Consider the following 20,509-nt stretch of genomic DNA (forward strand, 5'->3'; position numbering starts at 1 on the left):
TTCCTTACTTATTAGTTTAGAAATTTTATTAAAATTGAAACCAAATTTATAAATTTTAAGATATTAAATGACATTCCCATTAAACGTCACTAGTGTTTACTATTGATTGTGATATAATAAATATGATTATCATTATAAATGTTTGTCATACATTAATTATTAATATATTACTATTTAAAACTGTCTAGAATATGTTAAAACATTTATTTTCAAAGAATTCAAGTGACTATGTATGGGCACTAACCATTTCAATGGGCACTAACATCAACAACATCAGTCAATTTCTAAAACTAAAGAAATAATGATTTCATTTATTATAAGAATACAAATTTGGACATTTTGTGAAGTATAAATTGATATAATAGGGTATAACAAATTATACACAAAGCCAAAAAGCTCGCAAACATTTTAAAAATAAACATGTGACATAATGATAAAACAACATTCATTACAAGCAATAACGTGACACTCATGCGTGTTTTAATGTCTGGTTGATAAAAACGGAGCGAATTTCCATCGGACATAGCGTGACCAATCCCTCAGGCACGGGGTTTCTTATCTGGACGAAGGTCAGGGAGCTCTCGAATACTTGGTCTGGCTGTACGTCTATTAGGTCCGTTAAAGGTATCTATCAAAAAACAAAATATACTAAATTTAAATAGATTAAAAAAGATTAGTAATATAACATAAAAAAAGAATTGGAATAGAGTATGAAGACATATGGTGAACATAATGATCATGTGTCCATGTTATTTATATGAGTGCAGAGAAAAAATGAACTCCCTAGTCTTATCTTTGCACGTGGGGAACAAGCGCACATGGATGCACGCACGCGCACGCGCACACACACACACACACACACACACACACACACACACGCACACACACACACACACATCGTATACACCTATGAACTGCTTGATTATAAAGTTGTGATTTTTGAATATAAATAAAAAGCAGAAAGAGTTTAAATAATTGTGGTTTACTTTATGTTCAACGTACCTGACCCTCGCTAAGCGGATACAATTTCTCCATCGTCTTGTTCCCGTAACACGTGTCCAACTCTACCCGCTGGAAGGTCATTCCAATGCCTTGGTGCGTCACGCCGTCTTTAGTCTGCAGTACGAAGATTCGGTATTAATTAAAATAACTAATGCGCTTTATGATGACGTGGAGCCGAGACGTGGACACTGACGAAGGGAGTGGTCCACAAGTTTAAAGTCGCTCAACGTGCAATTTTGCATTGCAGAATTAGCAAGTTGAAGTGGCAGTGGACTGGTCATCTGTGTCGCAGGACCGATAGCCGTTGGAGTAGACGAGTCCTAGAGTGGAGACCGCGTCTTGGCAAACGCAGTGTGGGACGTCCTCCTGCCCGTTGGACCGACGATCTGCGTAAGATTGCCGGTGTAGACTGGATGAGGATTGCGGAATACCGGGATGTTTGGCGCGAACTTGAGGAGGCCTTGGAGGCCACATGTCCAGCAGTAGACTGCGATAGGCTAAAGTGTGTGTGTGTGTGTTTATGATGACGATTATTATTTTTATAATAAGTCTGACATATTTGGTAATAAACATTTATAATCCAATAAATCTTATATTATAGTCGGCATGCTATCTAAATATTACAAATTAGCCAGAGCTCTTAGGGAGGAGCTGTAGTCAACAACGCTTTTGCAATGTTTTGGTGTTGCAGGTTGTCAAGTTCCGTTGAGGCTACCGTATCTGCTTATCGTCAAGCGGGCCGTACGCTTGTTTTTTTAGATGTACATATACATTAATAACAAAAAAAAAAACTAAATCGCGGTATCTTCTTCATTAATTTTCATTCCTAAGTAAGAGCTGCGACTGCGACATCGGTACGTGTGGAGTGACTTTTTATTTTTTCTATTTTTTTAATAATAATAGTACTTAATGTTTACAAAAACATATTTCCAAACTAAACCTATTTAAAATAAAATAAGAAATATAAATAAAATCAACACTAAGCAAATTATATATGGTATCGTCACAATTAGGTAAGTATTTTTGCTATAAGTTACATTACCCTAAAAACTCGAAGTAACAACAAAAAAAAGAACAATTATTTACCAGGTATAGGTTTGAAAGCTATTTTCAAGTATGATCTATTATATTACTAGCTAGGTAGCTGAGCTATTTATATTAAACAGAAGCTATTTTACTCCCTAGAATTCTAAAATTATTACTTTTCATTAGTTTGCCACGAGTTGTTCAGAACTCAAAGTTACATTATACCTATGTTTTAAAGTTACATTATATTCTATAAAAGATTCAATATATAATTTTTAATATTAAGTAGGTTAAGAGTGAAATGATAAAAAATAAAAAAACCAAAAAAAAAGGTCAAGAAAAAGCATGACTCAACTCACTCAAAGACTCAAGTCACTCAAACACTCACCCTAGCCGACACTTGCGAGTGGAAGGCGGCCAGCACGACGTCGGGCGCGTTGAGCGTTGAGCGCGAGTAGGCGGGGCGCGGCGCGCGCTCGCCGGCGCTGTGGTGCAGCGCGACGAGCGGCTGCAGCAGCGCCTGCTGCGACACGTGCGCGCCCAGCGACAGCGCGCCGCGCGTCTGCGCCGAGTCTGGCGGCTGCCGACCATTGGGGTATTTAGCAGTGTTCACTGAGGCACAGCACAGCCGGAAATCATCATTACAGCCTATACAGTCCACTGCTGGACACAGGCCTCCACAAGTTTACGTCAAAAATAACGTGAACTCATGTGTTTTGCCCATAGTCACCACGCTAGGCAGGCGGGTTGGTGACCGCAGTACTGGCTTTATCGCACCGAAGACGCTGCAGCCCGTCTTCGGCCTGTGTATTTCAAGCCAGCAGTTGGATGGTTATCCCGCCACCGGTCGGCTTCTTAAGTTCCAAGATGGTTGTGGAACCTTGTTATCCCCTAGTCGCCTCTTACGACACCCACGGGAAGAGAGGGGGTGGCTAAATTCTTTAGTGCCGTAGCCACACAGCACACAGCCGGAAATATCTTGCTTAAAATTCGGAGCAGCCCGACTAGGGAAGTACCGAGGTATGATACACAGTACTCGGTAGTACCTTACAGAAGATCACAGCTAAATAAAACTACACTCAAGCAAGGTTGTGTTCCCGTGGAGAGTAAGGTGACCAGAGTTCTTGGGGTGTTTTGAGGGTAAGGTCGACAGCTCGCTTATGCTTTTAATCGCTCACCATCCGTGTGAGCCGTACGCTTAATTGCCAACCTAGATGTATAAAAAAAATCTAAGTCCCTAATTATAATCTTGATATAGCCCCACGTTATTATACAGTTTAGCCTGTAATATCCCACAACTGGGCATAGGCCTCTTTACCCGTGTAGGAGAAGGATGAGAGCTTAATCCACCACGCTGCTCCAATGCGGGTTGTATTCCCTACTATGAGTAACGATCGCTATCAGGCGTAGATGGTAACCGGGACCGACGGCTTAACGTGCTCTCCGAGGCACGGTGGGGAGACCCACAAGACTGCACAAACACCCAGACCGCGACAAACACCTGTATGGCCAAAACAAATGTTTGTCACGTGCGGGGATCGAACCCGCAACCGCCAGCGCAACAGGCACAATCCATGGGTGACCGTTGCGTCAACGCGGCGCCACGTGATTAAAAACATAAAAGTGTAAACGAAGGCCGGCTACCGCGCAGGGCCCGGCGGCGCGCTCCAGCAGCAGCCGGAAGGCGTGGCGCGTGCGCACGTTGTCCAGCACGCCCTGGTTCACGCCGCGGTTGTCGTCGCGGCTCAGGCGCCGGTCCTGCATTATCTGCGGAACGTTAATGTCATATTATACAGGTGTCCCGTAACTAGTGGACCGACGGGTTATGGGGGTAGTGAGACTTATTATCTAACAAAAATACTAAAAATCCTAGAACTGGTAGTTCTTGAGTTATGCTTTGTTTTCAAAATGTACTGAAAATATCATCCACGTAAGCTAAATATTAAATTTTATCATATCTGTTTATAATTTTATTGTTATTTTTTGTTCAAGGTAGTTAAGAATACATGAGTCTTCCTAATTAAAATGATACTCGAGCATTATTAATAACAACAAGAAAATTAGACCAAAAAATAGGTACAAATTTTATATTTAAAAGTTTACGAACTGAAGTTTGAACAAAGCTGGTGTAAAAAAATATATGGTGACCTTGCGAAACTTTATTTTAAAAACATCTACATCTCATATAAATTACCAAAAGATATAACTTTGTGGTTTAAAGTATTTAAAAAAGGTTAAATTGGCGTACAACGCTCAAACTTAAAAGTTATCAAGTAGTCAACTAATTATATTATTTCGAGAATTATTGCGCATATGGACGCACGCTGGAATTCTTTTGTATTGTTTCCCGCCAATCATAGACGACACTTGAACCCACTCTCCTTTTCTTTAACTCTCAACTCTTTCAGTGACTTGCTTATAGCTAAAGTTAAAAAGTTGCAAAACCATCTTGTGATTAACATCAATTTATTAATGGACGACTCCTCGGCGATAGTAAAACGCAATGGTCACTTTTTTTTTCCAAACATAGGTATCTACTGTAACTGAGTGGTTTCTAAGTATCACTACATAGTATAAAACAAAGTCGCTTTCTCTGTCCCTGCACATGTATGTACGCTTAAATCTTTAAAACTACGCAACGGATTTTGATGCGGTTCTTTTTAATAGATAGATTGATTCAAGAGGAAGGTTTATATGTATAATAACATCCATTAAATAGTGGAGAAATACTGTTATTTTTGAGTTTTCTAATGTTATGTCGTAAATAATTATTATTTTTTTCACTTAAATTGCAAACGCAGGCTGAACCCTACGAGATTTATCAAAATAATGTACTAAGTATTGTACACATTGAAAAGGTCTACAGAAAACTCCGCAATGGTATATACCTATCTCTTATGGATATCCCACAATAACATTTTTTGTCATTTACTTTTTACGACAAATAATGGCTAATTTTCGAAGCGATTTTAACCAATACAGCATTAATCTTTATCCAATTAAATACCTTAAATATATTTTTTATTTAATATAGATCTATATGGCCCTGTACAGCAAATGATTTAAATGAATATTTTCGAAGATATTACAGATTTAAAAATCGTGGTACGTAGTGTTTGCGGGCGGCGGTTCCGGCCGGCTTTTACTCTTAAGTTAACGCGTGCGGGTCACGGGCAGTAATGAATAAATCAAAACTACTGGATCGATTTTAATCATTTTTTTAGTGAATGACATAGGCTATAATTATATTTTATACCCGTGCGAAGCCGGAGCGGGTCGCTAGTATGTTTATAAAACATCTGTCTCCAATAGCAGTAGAGGCGTGCCTCGTATGTGCTTATAGGCCGTTGTTTGTAAAGCATCTATTCAAGTGGTAGTAGTGGTAGAGCAGTACCTCGATCTGTCCAGGTCGCAAGGCGGCAACACCCAGTGGCGTGGAAGTGAGCACAGTAAGACGAGTGCTCTCGTCCTGAAGAAAGGCGGCCGCTGACAGCGGATAGAAGTTCGCCTGCAGAGGCAGTTTTTCGAAGTAGCGCCGCTTTATCATCTGAAATATTATTTGGGACTTTATTATTTTTCATATCCGTTATATTTAATGTATCTAAAAAGCGATCGAAGATATTTCCCATAAAGGACCTTTCATAAATTACGTTACGTTAAAGGAGGGTACGGGGTCCACGAAGCGTGGTTTTGTGTCACAAGGAGCGGGGAGGGGTTCATAACTGTGACATCACATCTCAAAACAATAATTTTTATAGTCATCACAAAATATGAAGCCCGTTTTGAGATTTAACAAATGCCCTAGAACGTAACGAAGCTGTAAGAAACAATAACAGAATTGATAATAAAATATTTTTTAAAAATACGTACATTTTTTGGCGTGTTAAATAATATGATAGAATATATTGGGAGTGTTGTTTTCGCGCTGACTTTATAGTGGCATGCAATTTCTAATTATTACGAAACGTCTCAAAAACAGTTAAGTTCTAAGTCTTTTTTTTTTAAATACTAGTGCTGTAACGAATTAATTACTGAATTTCACCAGCTTTATTCAATTTTAATCGTAATTAAATATTGTGCAGTGATCTTGATAATAATTTATAGATGGAACATTGCAAAATATGTGACGTCACATTAGGTGGGGGAGGGGTCATATATGTGACCGCCTGTGACAAGGACGGGAGAAGGGTAAAAAAAAAAACCTGAAATTCGTGTGACATAATGTATGGATGGCCCCTTATAGGATACACCTCCATCTCTTTTTAAGCAATTAATTTATTAATTCTTTAAGCATAAGTAGTACATATAAGACTGACCTGCATGCCATTGAGGTCAGTATAGAAGACGTCCCCATTCTTGATGGACGTGGAAAACCTCATAGCCAGCTCCAGGTCGTCCACCTGAGGATCGATGAGCAGCGTGTTGGTGATCTCTAGCTCACTGTGAGGCAGCATCGGGTTGTTGTACACTGTGATCTAGAGAAAAATTATAAATTAGTTTTAACATATTATCCTAAGCATGAGCATTACAAATAGTTCGACTGTCCCTACGTATAATATCGAAATTGAAAAAAGGCCCTTTACATTTTTTACGCTGAATGATTTGTTAAGTATCGATATTGAGTATAAGCTCATGAAAAATGTGATTTTATGTGTATTTTATAGCATTTTCTTTTCTTTTTTCTTTGAAAATATACATAAAAAGTAGTTTTTTCATGCAATCAAAAAATAGAAAATTTTCAGTTTCGATACTGTACGTAGTTCGGACAGTCGAGTTCTTTCTTTTCAATACACTTCATAAATGAGAAAATATTTTGTAATTTATTAATAACAATATCGAAACCTCGAGATAGTAACTCAAAATTTCCTTTTTTCAAAGAATATATCAGTGATGAAACGGATGGCAGTTTAGCCAGATACCTGATATTCGGTCAACCGGATAACCGGAATACCGGCCGCCGAATATTCGGCCAACCGAATAGCCGGATGTTTGGCCGCCGGATATTCGACCAACTATAGCCGGATATCCGGCGGAACAAACAACGTGGGGTATTTTATGTTGAAAGCACTCCAGGAGATTTTATTGAAATATTTATAAACGGTTTTCGAAGAGTCTTCTAATAGCAGTTCCTCTTCAACAACGGCTAAATACAGTTGAGGGCAGAGTAGCTTTGTCATAACATAATAATGTCACACCTTCATCACACTGTTGGGATTACTTTGATGACTACTAAAATTTTTCTCATTAGCATTTTTTATTTTCGTGTTTTTGATTTTTTTACAACATTATTATAATATAACAACGTTTTTAAAATAATAATAAATTAAAAGGCAAACCAAGATTTCTGTTAATAAATAGTTATATGTTGTATAAAACTACGTTTGTTTAAGTATCCACACTTAGTTTATAAGTGTTTTTAAAGTCAATATATATGAACATTAACAAGCGTTATCAAATTATATTATCGAAAATGAATCTCTCATTTGATGTAACTAAAAACAGAGAAGGTATAGAAAAAGATTTTTCCATCAGTAGTGTTGTATGTTTGTTGTGATTGACTTAGTCTGTTTGGACCAATTTTTAAAACAATAGTCGATAACTTACCGAAAGCAATATTTCTGCAGCCTTCGGCCCGATAAGTCCAGAATATATGGTAGATTTAAATGGTCCCTCTGTGATTACAATTTCTGGAAATGGGTCAGGCTTGAAGGGCGTCGCGGGGCCGTCGGGTATGAACAAATATGCTCCACTGTTGTTGTCTTGACCTTTTTGAGTGTCATATCTAGAGAAAATAAAATTGTTAAGTTTTTAGGTATTTTTACACTGTTATGTTTTAAATTTTGTAAATATTTATGATCGTTAAGAATTTAATAGTATTTATATCATACTCTTCTATTACTTCTACTTCTACTCTTCGATAAATAATTTGGCTACTAACAATTATCTTGTACAAAAAATTACGTCTCTCCAGTTTTGTAAAAATTTGCGATCATGCGCGATAAAGATCTTCTAGATCGTTCTTTTATATTAACAATACAAATGTCAGTACGAAAATCGCGAGAGAAAAGGCTAATGTTTTTTATTAATACTTTATTGCACAGTAATTAAAGAATTGTACAAAAGGCGGGCTTAATGCTAAAAGCATTTTCTACCAGCCAACCTTTGTACACACGCACGCACGCATGCACGCAAACATGCACGCACATACGCACGCACACACACACACACACATACATACCTACATACATACCTACATACATAATACTTAATATTAAATAGCAACAGTTAATATAGTATAATGTGCGTGTGCTACACGTGTCATCACCATCATCATCTACACGTGCAATACATATAAACAGACAGCCGACGGCCCGAGCGCGGCGGCACTCACTGCACGAAGTCCATGTGCACGGGCGCGGCGCGGCCGCCGGGCGCCACGACTGCCCGCAGCAGCCCGTCGCGGGACAGCAGCAGGCGCGTGCCGCCCGCCTGCAGCGTCACGTCGTCCGCCAGGCGCGCCGCCGCCTGCTGCACGTCGAAGGGCGGCAGCTCCGCCGCCCAGTAGTCCGCGTTGTACGTGCGCACGCGCGCGTGCGCCGTGTACCTGCGCCCAGAGCCCACTTGCACACTGCACACGTGGCGCTTCCGCCTGGTGTATCCCACCGCTGGCCCCACGTAGGAGAAGGATCACACCTTAATCCAGCACGCAGCTGCGATGCGGGTTGGCGGACATAACAAGAGCAACGATCGCTATCAGGTGTACATGATAAGGGGCCATTCAGTAATTACGTAAGGGCCCACCCTAAGCAACTTAATGCTTGTTTTATAGGTAACAGCAGACCGTTTTAGGTAATTCTTTTTTTTTTATAAATATACATAAAAATAATACATATATAAATACAAATATTACACCCAGACTAAAGCGGGAATCGAACCCGCAACATGCGGAGCAGAAACCAGGGCCACTACAAACCGCGCCAACGGGCTAGTCAAACTTGTTGACACAACTATCGACCACTATACTTGAACTTTAATATTTCAATTATGCCTCCTTCTTTAAAAAATATCCTATTAAAAACTTACAACAACAATTTACTTAAAACGGCATATATGGAATTATGGAAAAGTGAACTTAACTACTTATGAAACTTACCACCCGAATCAACAACGAGGCCGAGATAAAGATGAGTTAAATATTTGTACTTTGAGTATTTTTAAGTATTTTACGTAACACCTACTTGTTTATAGCCATGCTGTCTCTCAAAGACACCGTGTACACTGTGATCGCTAAAGAGTCCACGGTCACTGGGAATGATAACTGGTACTTATTTGCCGCAAAACCAAGTCGTTTTTCTCCTGCCACCACGGGGGATACTTGAGCCATTATCGGGTTACCATCTGGGTCAAATACCTAATAAAACAAAAAATTTAATTATTCTACAGAGTTGAGCACAGATATTGTAAATTAAATAATACCAATTAGTATTTTTTTTACACTTTTATACACCTTTCAATTTTTAAAGTCTCAGCATTGCCCAGAACATTGTATATCCTTATCATATTAACATTTATAGCAATAATAATGAAAAATACATACTTTATCAATAAATAAAAAAATATATTGTAATTGTGCAAGATTATTACAGAATTTAATAAATGTTTATATTATTATTATTAAAGCAGTTAAAGTTAAACATTCTACCAGTATTATTGGAGTTTCTAAAAATAAATCTAGTAATGGTCGCCTTCTAATATCTTCTAATATCTATCTTAAAATACACAGGCCGAAGACGGGCAGCAGCGTCTTCGGTGCGACAAAGCCAGCCCTGCGGTCACCAACCCGCCTGCCCAGCGTGGTGACTATGGGCAAAACACATGAGTTCACGTTATTTTTGGCGTAAACTTGTGGAGGCCTACGTCCAGCAGTGGACTGTATAGGCTGTAATGATGAATGGTCGCCTTCTATAAATAACTTTTACCTCAACATGTGGCGTGGACACGAGAACAGTGACAATTTCATATCGTTTGAATACCAAAGCGTTATAAAAGAGCAGCCGTCTTGAAGGCGACATCGGATCTAAGGCAATGGTGATTCTAGAAGGAATTTCATCATGCCTCCGCCAGATGTCGTCTACGTCGAAGTATATATCATCTTGAGTCTGGTCCTGGATGGTGGGCTGCTTTAGGAGATAATATGCGGCTTGTTGGATTGCAGACTGGCTGTACTTAATGGCTGTTAGCATTCTGTAAATATATTTTTTTATTTGAAAATTAACTTTGTGAGTGAGAATTAGTTGAAGTGAGACAAAAGTAGTTAGGTGTCTGTGTACATTCTGTATTCGGCAAATCGACAATGCACATGAAGTGTTGTAAAATGCATATTTGTGTTCTAGTCACGTTGAAACACTACTAGTTGCACAGGATAACGTTTTACAATTTAACTTCAAGTAATATCACTTAGGTGCCGGTGATTTCACAGTCCGTCATACAGCTGGACTCACTTGCGAGCGTAATCCTCCCGCACCTCGTCCCTCGAGGTCCCGGTGACTCCGTCGTGGTGCTGGAACAGCGCCAGGGTTCGCCGCGCCTGCTCCACTCTATCTCGTAGCTGCAGGAACATTATGTAACTGACGGAGCGCGACGTACACGCCTGGGCCGTTATTATCTCTGCTGCCCTGTAAACAAATACACTACTGACTAATAATGTCAATTGACAAATATGAATGATACACAAGATCGAGCAAAGTGGAAGAATGTTAGTCGGAAGGCAGACCCTTGGAACAAAAACTGTAGAAATAATGCCAACAGAAGAACTTAATTTACAAATACCGATTACCCAAAAACTTTTTTATTACATTCCTTACTAACCGTACATAGGCTAGTAGCACTCTATCCATATTTTTATAGAAAGGTCGCGATGTGAAATATCCGCTCCAGTAGTGTTGGTTGCGATCAGCGTAAGTGAAGAAGTCTCCTGACAATACTGGAAAATCCGATAACTTGATATCTTCGTGAACTGCCTTGAAATAGTCTTGTAGAGTACCAAATTGTACCTGTTGACAGAATGATATATAGAAGAAAAAAATTGTGGTCACATTTATAGTAAATAATTTAAAAAAAACAAAGCACAAAAGATATACAAGTTAAATATGCAAAGTTAGTTTCATTCCTATTACCTTTGGTAGTGCAAATTACTATTTTTAACCGACTTTCTAAAAAGGAGGTGGTTCTCAATTCGCGTGTATTTTTTTTAATGTATCACTTCGGTTTATCGCAGTCCACTGCTGGACATAGGTCTCCACAAGTTCGCGCCAAAAATGGCGTGGGCTCATGTGTGTTGCCCATAGTCACCACGCTGGGCAGGCGGGTTGGTGACCACAGGGCTCGTCTTGTCGCACCGAAGACGTTTTAATCTATGTTACCTAAGAACTTTTTACAGGGTGAATTGATTTCGATGATTTTTTGTAATCAAAAAGTAGTGCACGTCATGTGGTCCCATTTAAATTTAATTGAGATCTAACTAGTACTTTTCGAATTATATCTAATAATGTGTGTTTGCTTGACTATTTTTTCGTCGACCCACGTTGACCGCATGTTATACCGCATAACTTTTCACTGGGTATACCGATTAAGATGATTCTTGTTTTAATCTAAAGCTGATGCTTATCTTGTAGCCCTATTTAAATTTGATCGAGATCTGATGACTATTTTTGAGTAATCTTTGATAACGCGAATTTACTCGACAATTTGTGTCTACTTACGTTGAATTACTTGTCGATGTAATTGAAGTCGGTTTTTTTTCGTATGCGAGCAAATACAATTATTTAATGACGTTTTAATGATACAAAACCAAAATATACTAAAGGCATAAAATAAAAATAAAAAAGAGGATTCTTGTAAAGCGTATCATAGTACAAATTGAGAAGTTCTTATCTTTATAATTACATTATCGTACTTTAAAATCAATTAACCACCAAAACAATTTTACTACTAACTCACCTCAGCATTCCACGCATCATTGCTGTTGATATAATCTATAATCATCTCATAGTTCTGGTACTGGTTGTCCCACTCGTTGGACCGGTCATAGCGGAAGTCATCACCTAATGGTATGAGCACCACATTGCTGCGGTACAGCTGTGCTTTCTTACGCCATTGGTCTAAAATCATGAATGACCTGCAACAGAAACTCGCATGTAATGCTGTAATTAAACATTAAAAAATATGATAATAAGTGCGAAATCAAAACAAACAATTTCTACGCTTGTGTTTAAAAAAGATATCATATTATGACAAATAGCTAGTTTGTCATAATTTGAAATAATTCACTTGTGTAATTTCCGAATCCATGGAAATGTCGCAATGTAGCCTATGTGTTATTTTAAATCTCCTGCCAAGTCTAATTACCAAATTTCGGTACATTCAGTTTAATAGTTTTTAGTGCGAAAGAGTAAGAAACATCCATTCATTCATCTTTCACAAGCTTTCGAATTTATAATATTATTGGTAGAAAAAAAAAATCTATTATCTCATCTATTTAGATATCATCGTTTATTATTTTGTCCTCGTTCAGATAAATTTCATAATATTTTGTACCTTTCAGCAACATTCTTTTGAATGATTTTCCTCGGCGCTATATTCCAGGGACAAGAGATGCCATTCCCTGGTAATCTTCTAAAATCAAACTGACAGCATATCTACAGAACAAAATTTCCATAAAAATAAAGATAAAATCTTTTTAGTAAGTATGAATTTCACAAGGATGTAGTTAATGCAGAATTGTAGTAATACATATATTAGATTTTTAGAAAATTATAAACATACCTTTGGATCCGGCCCGCAAGTATGTGGTATATCATATGAATAAAATGGCATCATATGAGTAAACATGTCAGTTTTTCCAACACCATCTGAAAAAAAATACATATATGAAAATGTATTGTTAAATTATGCATTTTGTTAAAATATAAATTCATATTTAGGATATTCCACAAAATGTACATGTCAACTCTATAAATTTTAAATTCCAATTCAAAAAAAAAAAGAAACAAAAGAAATTTACCCCACAATTGTCTCCATTTAAACTCTAATTGTCTATTTAATGCTAGTTCTTTCTTTATTCTATAATGAACTCTTTGTATGACAGTATTTTCCAAGCCAGTCAACTTTAATAAATAAGGTTGAGTACTGGAATGGCCAAAAGGGTCAATAGCCCAACCATTCTTAGGTATATAGCCAAGATTGTCGATTAGCCATTGTTGTCCCGTTGTTAGTTGCTGTATTATAGAAAGCCAATGGGAATTGGCTTCATCATTCATGACCCAACCACCAGTTACAATTTCGATCTGTCCCGATTTCAGTAAGCTGAAAGATAGTTTATAGTATTAATTGTTAAGGTCTTTATTTTGGCTATGTACTAATACTATTACAATTGCCAAAAATGAGTAAAAGTGTAGTTAGTGTAGCGTAACAACCGCTCCAGTGTAATGGTGCGAGTAGTCTCCTAAAACATCGACGGTTTGCGGGTTCGGTTCCCGCTCGGGATGGATATTTGTATTTGTAGAAATATTTCTTTCTGGTATGGATGTGTATCTTCGTGCTTCGCCGGAGAGTACGTTAAGCCGTCGGTCCCAGTTGTTATCATAAATACCTGATAGTGATCGTTACTCATAGTAGGGAACATACCCGCCAACCCGCAGTTGAGCAGCATGGTGGATTAAGCTCCAATTCTTCTCCTAAATGGAGAAAGAGGCCTATGTCCAGCAGTGGGATGTTAGAGGCGGAATGAATGAGTGTAGTATTTATAATAATATGCTTGTTTGCTATCTTTTTCATTTAAGCATACTAGGGGCGTCCATTTTGTGTAGATAAATTTTGTGTAACATATTTTGTTACACAAAATTTTATCATTTTGGACACCTCCCTTCTCCTTTGTCACTACGTCACAGTTTTAGTAATACTCTAAAAAAACGTGTGGCACTCGGGGACTGCCGCGGTAAAGCTACTGCATAGCATTTTTTATCAACTTATGCCAAAGAGCAACACGGAGGGGAGTAGTCATGTACAGGCGTTCCCCTCTGTCAAGGTATAAGTCCAAATGGCCATATGCGTACTAGTTGCAGTCGCACTCATCCTAGACATGAGACTAAATCTAGTTGCGCGACTGAATCAACGTCCTTCAAAAAATGCCAAATTGTTATGTTTTTTGCTGTAAAAAGAGATCTGCCACGTCAAATTTACTAAAATATGGCGTTACGTTTCATATGTATTTTTTAATCAAATTATTACTGTATACTTCTTTTAAACCTTTTTTAAACTTAAAAATTACAAATGTTATCGGTCGTGTTGTTTCGTATTTGTTTACCAACGCAGGCCGCTCGCCCTCATACAATAAATAAATAAATATAAATAAATAAATATCTACACAATACACACACGGTCGTCTGTTCCTAAAGTAAGCAACTTAATGATTGTGTTATAGGTAACAGCCAACTGGTATATAGCTACATATTTTTTTTCGATAAACATACTTATAAATAATACATATATAAATATATAAATAAATATTTATATTACACCCAGACTCGGGGTGGGAATCGAACCCACAACCCTCGGAGCAGAAAGCAGGGTCACTACAAACTGCGCCAACGGGCTAGTCAACGTAATATGCGGAAGACCGCATTTGTACATCATTCATTTTATGTTTTTTTTTGTTGTTTCTTTTAATGGTGTACAATAAAAAGATTATTATTATTATATTGCGAGCTATATTTTAATATACATAGTTATATAATAAAATTGCATTAAATTAAATATAATACAATACTCACGAGAGACACATTTTACTAGAATTACTTAATGTGAACTTCGACCAGGATGTTTTATATAAAAATTTGGCAGGTTTCCTAAAGATCCAAATTTAAGGGATATGTAGAATTTTTTTTATTAAATAAGTTTATTGGCAAAGACTTTTTTTCTTCTATCAGTTACCATTCACACGAAAATGATTTTACAAATCATAATTTGGAACTGGCAAGATTAACAAAGAAAAAATTAACCGGTACAAGAATTTCTTTCTTAATGAAAAAAGAAAACCCCCAAAAATGTATTTCTCATATATATAGAAAATTAATCCATTTTAAAAACCAAACCTACACTATACTAACTACTAACTATCACTGGTTTTTAAAATTATATAAACATTTAGTTTATTTTTAACATGATAATTTTTGTAGTATATAATAAAGAAAGTCTATTTTTATAATAACATCTTACCTTTGTATCATTTTAAAAACCTAATTTCCTTAACCAAGTTCTTGAATTTGTCGATAATGCATATCGACAGTTGTTACAACCACGGTTGTAAGCAACTTGTCAGTGTAGTTGCGGCATTTCATTATACTGTAATGACACAGAATGTATCTATGTGTGTGTGAAAAATGTAAGTATGTTTTTAATTGAGTATGTGTGAGTTTCGGTGTGACAGAGGATTATTTTTGTGTGGGAATTAGATAAAGTGTGCATGTGTGTAATTTCCCCCCGCAAAAAATGACAGACAGTTTTGTATCGGTAAAAAACGCCATGGCTACTCCCCTCCGTGTTGCTCTATGACTTATGCAATTATAATTATTTGTTTTTTTTTTTATTATTCATGCAGTATTTTTTTTCTTTGATATTAATTCAAGTTACACTTTTTGAACATGGTAACTGATAAGAAAATTTTTTTTTTCTTTTATTGAAACAATTAAATATCGTTTAAAATATTTTTATTATCTTACAATACATGTATGTTATTTTGGAATTTTTATCATTGAAACTATAGGTTTATGGTAACTGAAATAAGAAAACAGCTTCTTACGTTAGTTTTATATTCGTTACGGAATTTCTTAATTCGGTCGCCGTGGTCAAAGCTCGCGATAAAAGCTATGCAATAGCTCAATAAATATTCCGTCACAACATCTTGAACCCCTTTGGATTTTTTTATTTCGAAAATATAAACTTATAAAAATAAATACATGTACTTAACAATAAATAAACTTCTAAATATATACATGATGACCATCTGCCATCAAGAAAAGAATAAAAGAACTGTGGAGGTACTGCCCCCATTTGGAACCTATGCTTTAGACCCACACTTCGCCTGTGTCATTATAATAATATACTTTATTGCACATTTAAATAATTGTGTTTGCTCGCAAACGAAAAAAAAACCGACTTCAATTACATCGACAAGTAATACAACGTAGATCGACGAAAAAATAGTCAAGCAACTACGCGTTATTAAAGATTACTCAAAAAGTAGTTATCAGATCTCGATGAAATTTATATGTGACCACATGATAAACATCAGCTTTCGATTAAATTAAAAATTATCAAAATCGGTACACCCAGTAAAAAGTTATTAGGGATTTTCGAGAGTTTCCCTCGATTCCTCTGGGATCCCATCATCAGATCCTAGTTTCCTTATCACGGTACTAAACTAGGGATATCCCCTTTCCAACAAAAAAAGAATTATCAAAATCGGTACATCCAGTAGAAAGTTATGCGGTATAATACAACGTAGGTCGACGAAAAAAGCGTCAAGTAAAAACGCATTATTAGATATAACTCGAAAAGTAGTTGTTAGATCTCAAATAAATTTAAATGGGACCAATTGGCACACACCACCTTTCGATTAAAACAAAATTTGTCGAAATCGGTCTACCCGGTCAAAAGTTCTGATGTAAAATACATAAAAAAAAAAAAAAAAAAAAAAAAAAAAAAAAAAAAAAAAAAAAAAAAAATACAGTCGAATTGAGAACCTCCTCCTTTTTTTGAAAGTCGGTTAACAAACAACAAAATTTACATTACAAGCAATTGTAGTCAGAAATTTTACAACCAGGCGATCTTATTGCTAAAAAGCAATCTCTTCCAGACAACCTGATAATGAAAGGGATATTCCTTTTCAGATGGGCAGGTGGTATATAAGAAAGTAACAGAAGAATATTTAACTTTTATACATAAATATACACACAAATATAAACCTAAAATATAACATAAATGTATAAATACAATAATCGTATATTGGCAAATTTTATGATCTTTTATTAATTGAATGTAGTGAGTTTAAAATAATTAATAGACTAAGATAACACTATTTCAAATACTTTTTAAATAGAAATAAGTTTTGAGCACGTCTTATAGGGCCATAGGTAAGTTGTTTCGTAGCAAGAAAGCTTGTACAGCAAAAGAGATAAAAGAATGTTCTGTGAAGGAGTATTTGCATTTTAAGGTTTTTTTATGATGACCTTAAAATTTCACTACTTGAAATTCGAACTCATTCTTTAGATAAGCTGGTGTTGACTGATGAAATAATAAATAGTACAGAAGAGATAATATATGAGAATTCCAGCAATGGCAAATGGGTATATCTTGCTATGCTAAGGAAAGCCACCGCCTCCCCCTTATTTGTGAACATACAGTATGGACGACATCTTCTGACCTACCTTATACATATAAATTGACGATTATTTATATATTTGCTATATACATTAAGGAATTGCGTAATTACCTTTGAAATGCTGCTTTTTCCTTTTCAGTAGCATCAGTTGTCCACCACAGTGACAGGTAGCTTATTTCAGCCCAAATAAATTTCCTACCAACGCCTTCCTTTAATTTCTCTACCATGTTTGTAAATATCGCTTTCGTTTGTGTCTTGTAGTAATTTTCGAATGTCTTGATCCATCCTGTAATTAGATTTTTTTTTAATAAGGGCAATAACAGAAGGTATGCAGAATAAGATATGCAGATAAAGATTTTAGAAAAAACATTATTATAATGAAATGGGTGAAGCAAATTTTTCGGAAGAAATTTACATAACTGAGGTAGGGCACAGCAGGAATTCCCTGCTCAAAATATGGAGCAGCCTGACTGGGGAAGTACCTCGATCTTACAGAAGATCATAGCAAAATAATACTGTATTCAAACAGTATTGTGTTCCTGTTGGTGAGTAAGGTGACCAGAGCTCCTGGGGGGGATTGGGGATTAGGTCGGCAACGCGCTTGCGATGCTTCTGGTGTTGCAGGCGTCTATAAGCTACGGTAATCGCTTACCATCAGGTGAGCCGTACGCTTGTTTGCCGACCTAGTGATATAAAAAAAAAATGTAGTAATTTATGATATTAATAAATGCCTGACATTTAACTGCCTCAGGTACAATAAGACTCCGGCAACTGGAAATACAGTCTAATACAAATGCCCAGGTAACAATAAATATCAGTATGGCCACTAAAGTAACATATAGTTGATAGATTAACCTATCCTCATATAAGACTCTTATACTTCTTTCTATATGAGATTGTATACAACTATATATTATGATACTGCTCTCAATTAATGTTGTGTTCCTGTGGTGAGTAAGGTTGTTCAAAGTGGTTGAAATGCTTCTGATGTTGTAGGTTCCCATTTTCTATGCTATCTCCTTATTATCAGATGGACTGTAAGCTAATTTGCCATCCTTATAGTTTAAAAAAAATTACCAGGATCATTGTGTGAGTGGGGAACTATGAATACTTTTAGTTTGTTTTTGCTGCTCCATTGGTTATCTTTATACTCTATGTTCCATCCTTGCTTCCAGACTCCACCGTCAATGTCATCAAACATTATTCTATCATACATTGAGAGCATCTGTAAGTTAGATTAAGGGGACATCCATTAATTACATGAACTCAGAATGGGTGGGGAGGGGTCCAATGAAATCTCACCAAATCTCATTTAAAACAAGGGGGGATAATCAAAAATCTCACTTCAACTTCAAAAAATATAAAATATTAACAGCAAAAAAATAAAGAGTCTCCATGGATTGAGTATTTTATTGTTGTAGTTGATTGTGTATTTTAGTGTTGTTTTTATCTTTTTTTTGCTTTCAATTTTTCTTGATTTAAATTAACTATAGTATACCTGAACGGTTTATTATTTTCCTGAATAATAAAAATAAATTTAAAATACTTTAAGCATCAATCTCACGTAAGGGGGAATCTCACAGAGGGGGGTTTAGGCAAATCTCACCTAAGGGGGGAGAAGTCGAACCTGATCCAAAAATAGCTTACGTAATAAATAGATGCCCCCTAAGTATTATTGCACTAGTAAACCATTTTTATAACAACATTTTTTACAAAATTTGATAAATAATAACAAATTTTGTATTGTTGATAAAACATAAATTACATTTTTTGTGACATATTTGGAAAACATATGATAATAGGTGATAAATACTTTACAGCTAATATGCAAAAATATCAAACTACTAATTATTTCACTGTTTAATTGTTATTAACATTCTTTATTTCTATGAAATGCAACGTAACAAGTAAAATATTTAATTGTACATTTTTTCAACTTTTTTGTGAAAATATTTATCATAGATGTAATATATAAGTTACCTGAACATCTGCTTTAGCCGATGTCTGTGGAACAGGACAGTAGGACATGTTGATTTTTCTTTGCATCCTTGGTGGTTCATCTCCGACTACTTTAAATTCCCTGATCTTAGTTTCTTTGTGAACGGGCAGTCTCTTTTTTGGTGGATGATACTCGTGAGATTTCTCCACTATTTGGTTCATTGCATTTTTAATCTCTCCAACCACAGCATGATGTTGATTCAATTCATTTTCTATGTTTCGAAGTTTTGATTCAAATGAAGACCATTTATTCTAAAATTATAGATATGTTCTATTAATTTATTAATTCAAAAGCCATTAACAATCATTTTTACCAAAAAATTTTAAAGGAAATAATAAATTAAAATCATGGAAAACTATGAAACATATTTTTTTTTTCAAACTAGTCTAAATATGACTAAGTAGGTATAACTTACATCTTCAAGATCCACTATAGCAGGTTTTATACTAGGCAACTTAAAACTAAGGTCTGTTACAACGTATAAAATAAATATAAAGGCTATGATACATGTCGCCCAGAACAGGGCAGACAGTCTTCGTATTCTCATTCTGTGAGCTTATCAAAGAAATTTGCAATTTCCATTCATCACATGTCGTTTTTAATATTGTAAAAATACACAAAAACACGTAGCTTTAAAGGTAGATTAAAGATAAAAAGAAATTATAACTAATGACCCGGACCGATAACAAACTAATGTGATAATTTTCCAATTTTAATAAATATTATATTGTGCATATTACTCAAATACCACAATTTGAAAGTAAATGAATTTTTATAAATTATTTTAATACGAAATGTAATAACAAGGACGTAGTTATCGCTTAATTTTATTTTTACTTTACTATTTATATTTGCTTACGGGTTTCTGCTTACATTATATGAATATGTCAAATACATGTCAAACTTGTAAATCGTAAACTACAATCCTTTCTTAAACCTGTAATAAAACAATCTTGTATTTTCATTCTAATTGTGACCATAGTTCTACATATTTATTTATTATTCTTAAATAATAATTTAAGTCGTTATAGAAATTACTTCTC

General features: G+C 35.8%; 1 protein-coding gene across 1 annotated transcript; it reads right to left on the minus strand.

The window, feature by feature from the left end:
* Window positions 1-277: 277 nt before the first annotated feature.
* Window positions 278-20,346, minus strand: LOC123662181 (alpha-mannosidase 2). The gene is made up of 20 exons (XM_045597064.1): window positions 19,882-20,346; window positions 19,448-19,717; window positions 18,545-18,692; window positions 17,579-17,753; window positions 13,091-13,392; window positions 12,853-12,938; window positions 12,625-12,725; window positions 12,028-12,205; window positions 10,897-11,081; window positions 10,530-10,703; window positions 10,008-10,272; window positions 9,267-9,439; window positions 8,420-8,632; window positions 7,633-7,810; window positions 6,345-6,503; window positions 5,423-5,575; window positions 3,676-3,795; window positions 2,417-2,608; window positions 1,003-1,116; window positions 278-628 (listed from the first exon to the last, which is right to left on the minus strand). Exons 1-20 carry the CDS (start codon window positions 20,011-20,013, stop codon window positions 470-472), a joined length of 3,477 nt encoding a protein of 1,158 aa, XP_045453020.1. The 5' UTR covers window positions 20,014-20,346; the 3' UTR covers window positions 278-469.
* Window positions 20,347-20,509: the final 163 nt, after the last annotated feature.

The sequence above is a fragment of the Melitaea cinxia genome, chromosome 18, assembly GCF_905220565.1.
Source record: "Melitaea cinxia chromosome 18, ilMelCinx1.1, whole genome shotgun sequence".
Taxonomy (NCBI): domain Eukaryota; kingdom Metazoa; phylum Arthropoda; class Insecta; order Lepidoptera; family Nymphalidae; genus Melitaea; species Melitaea cinxia.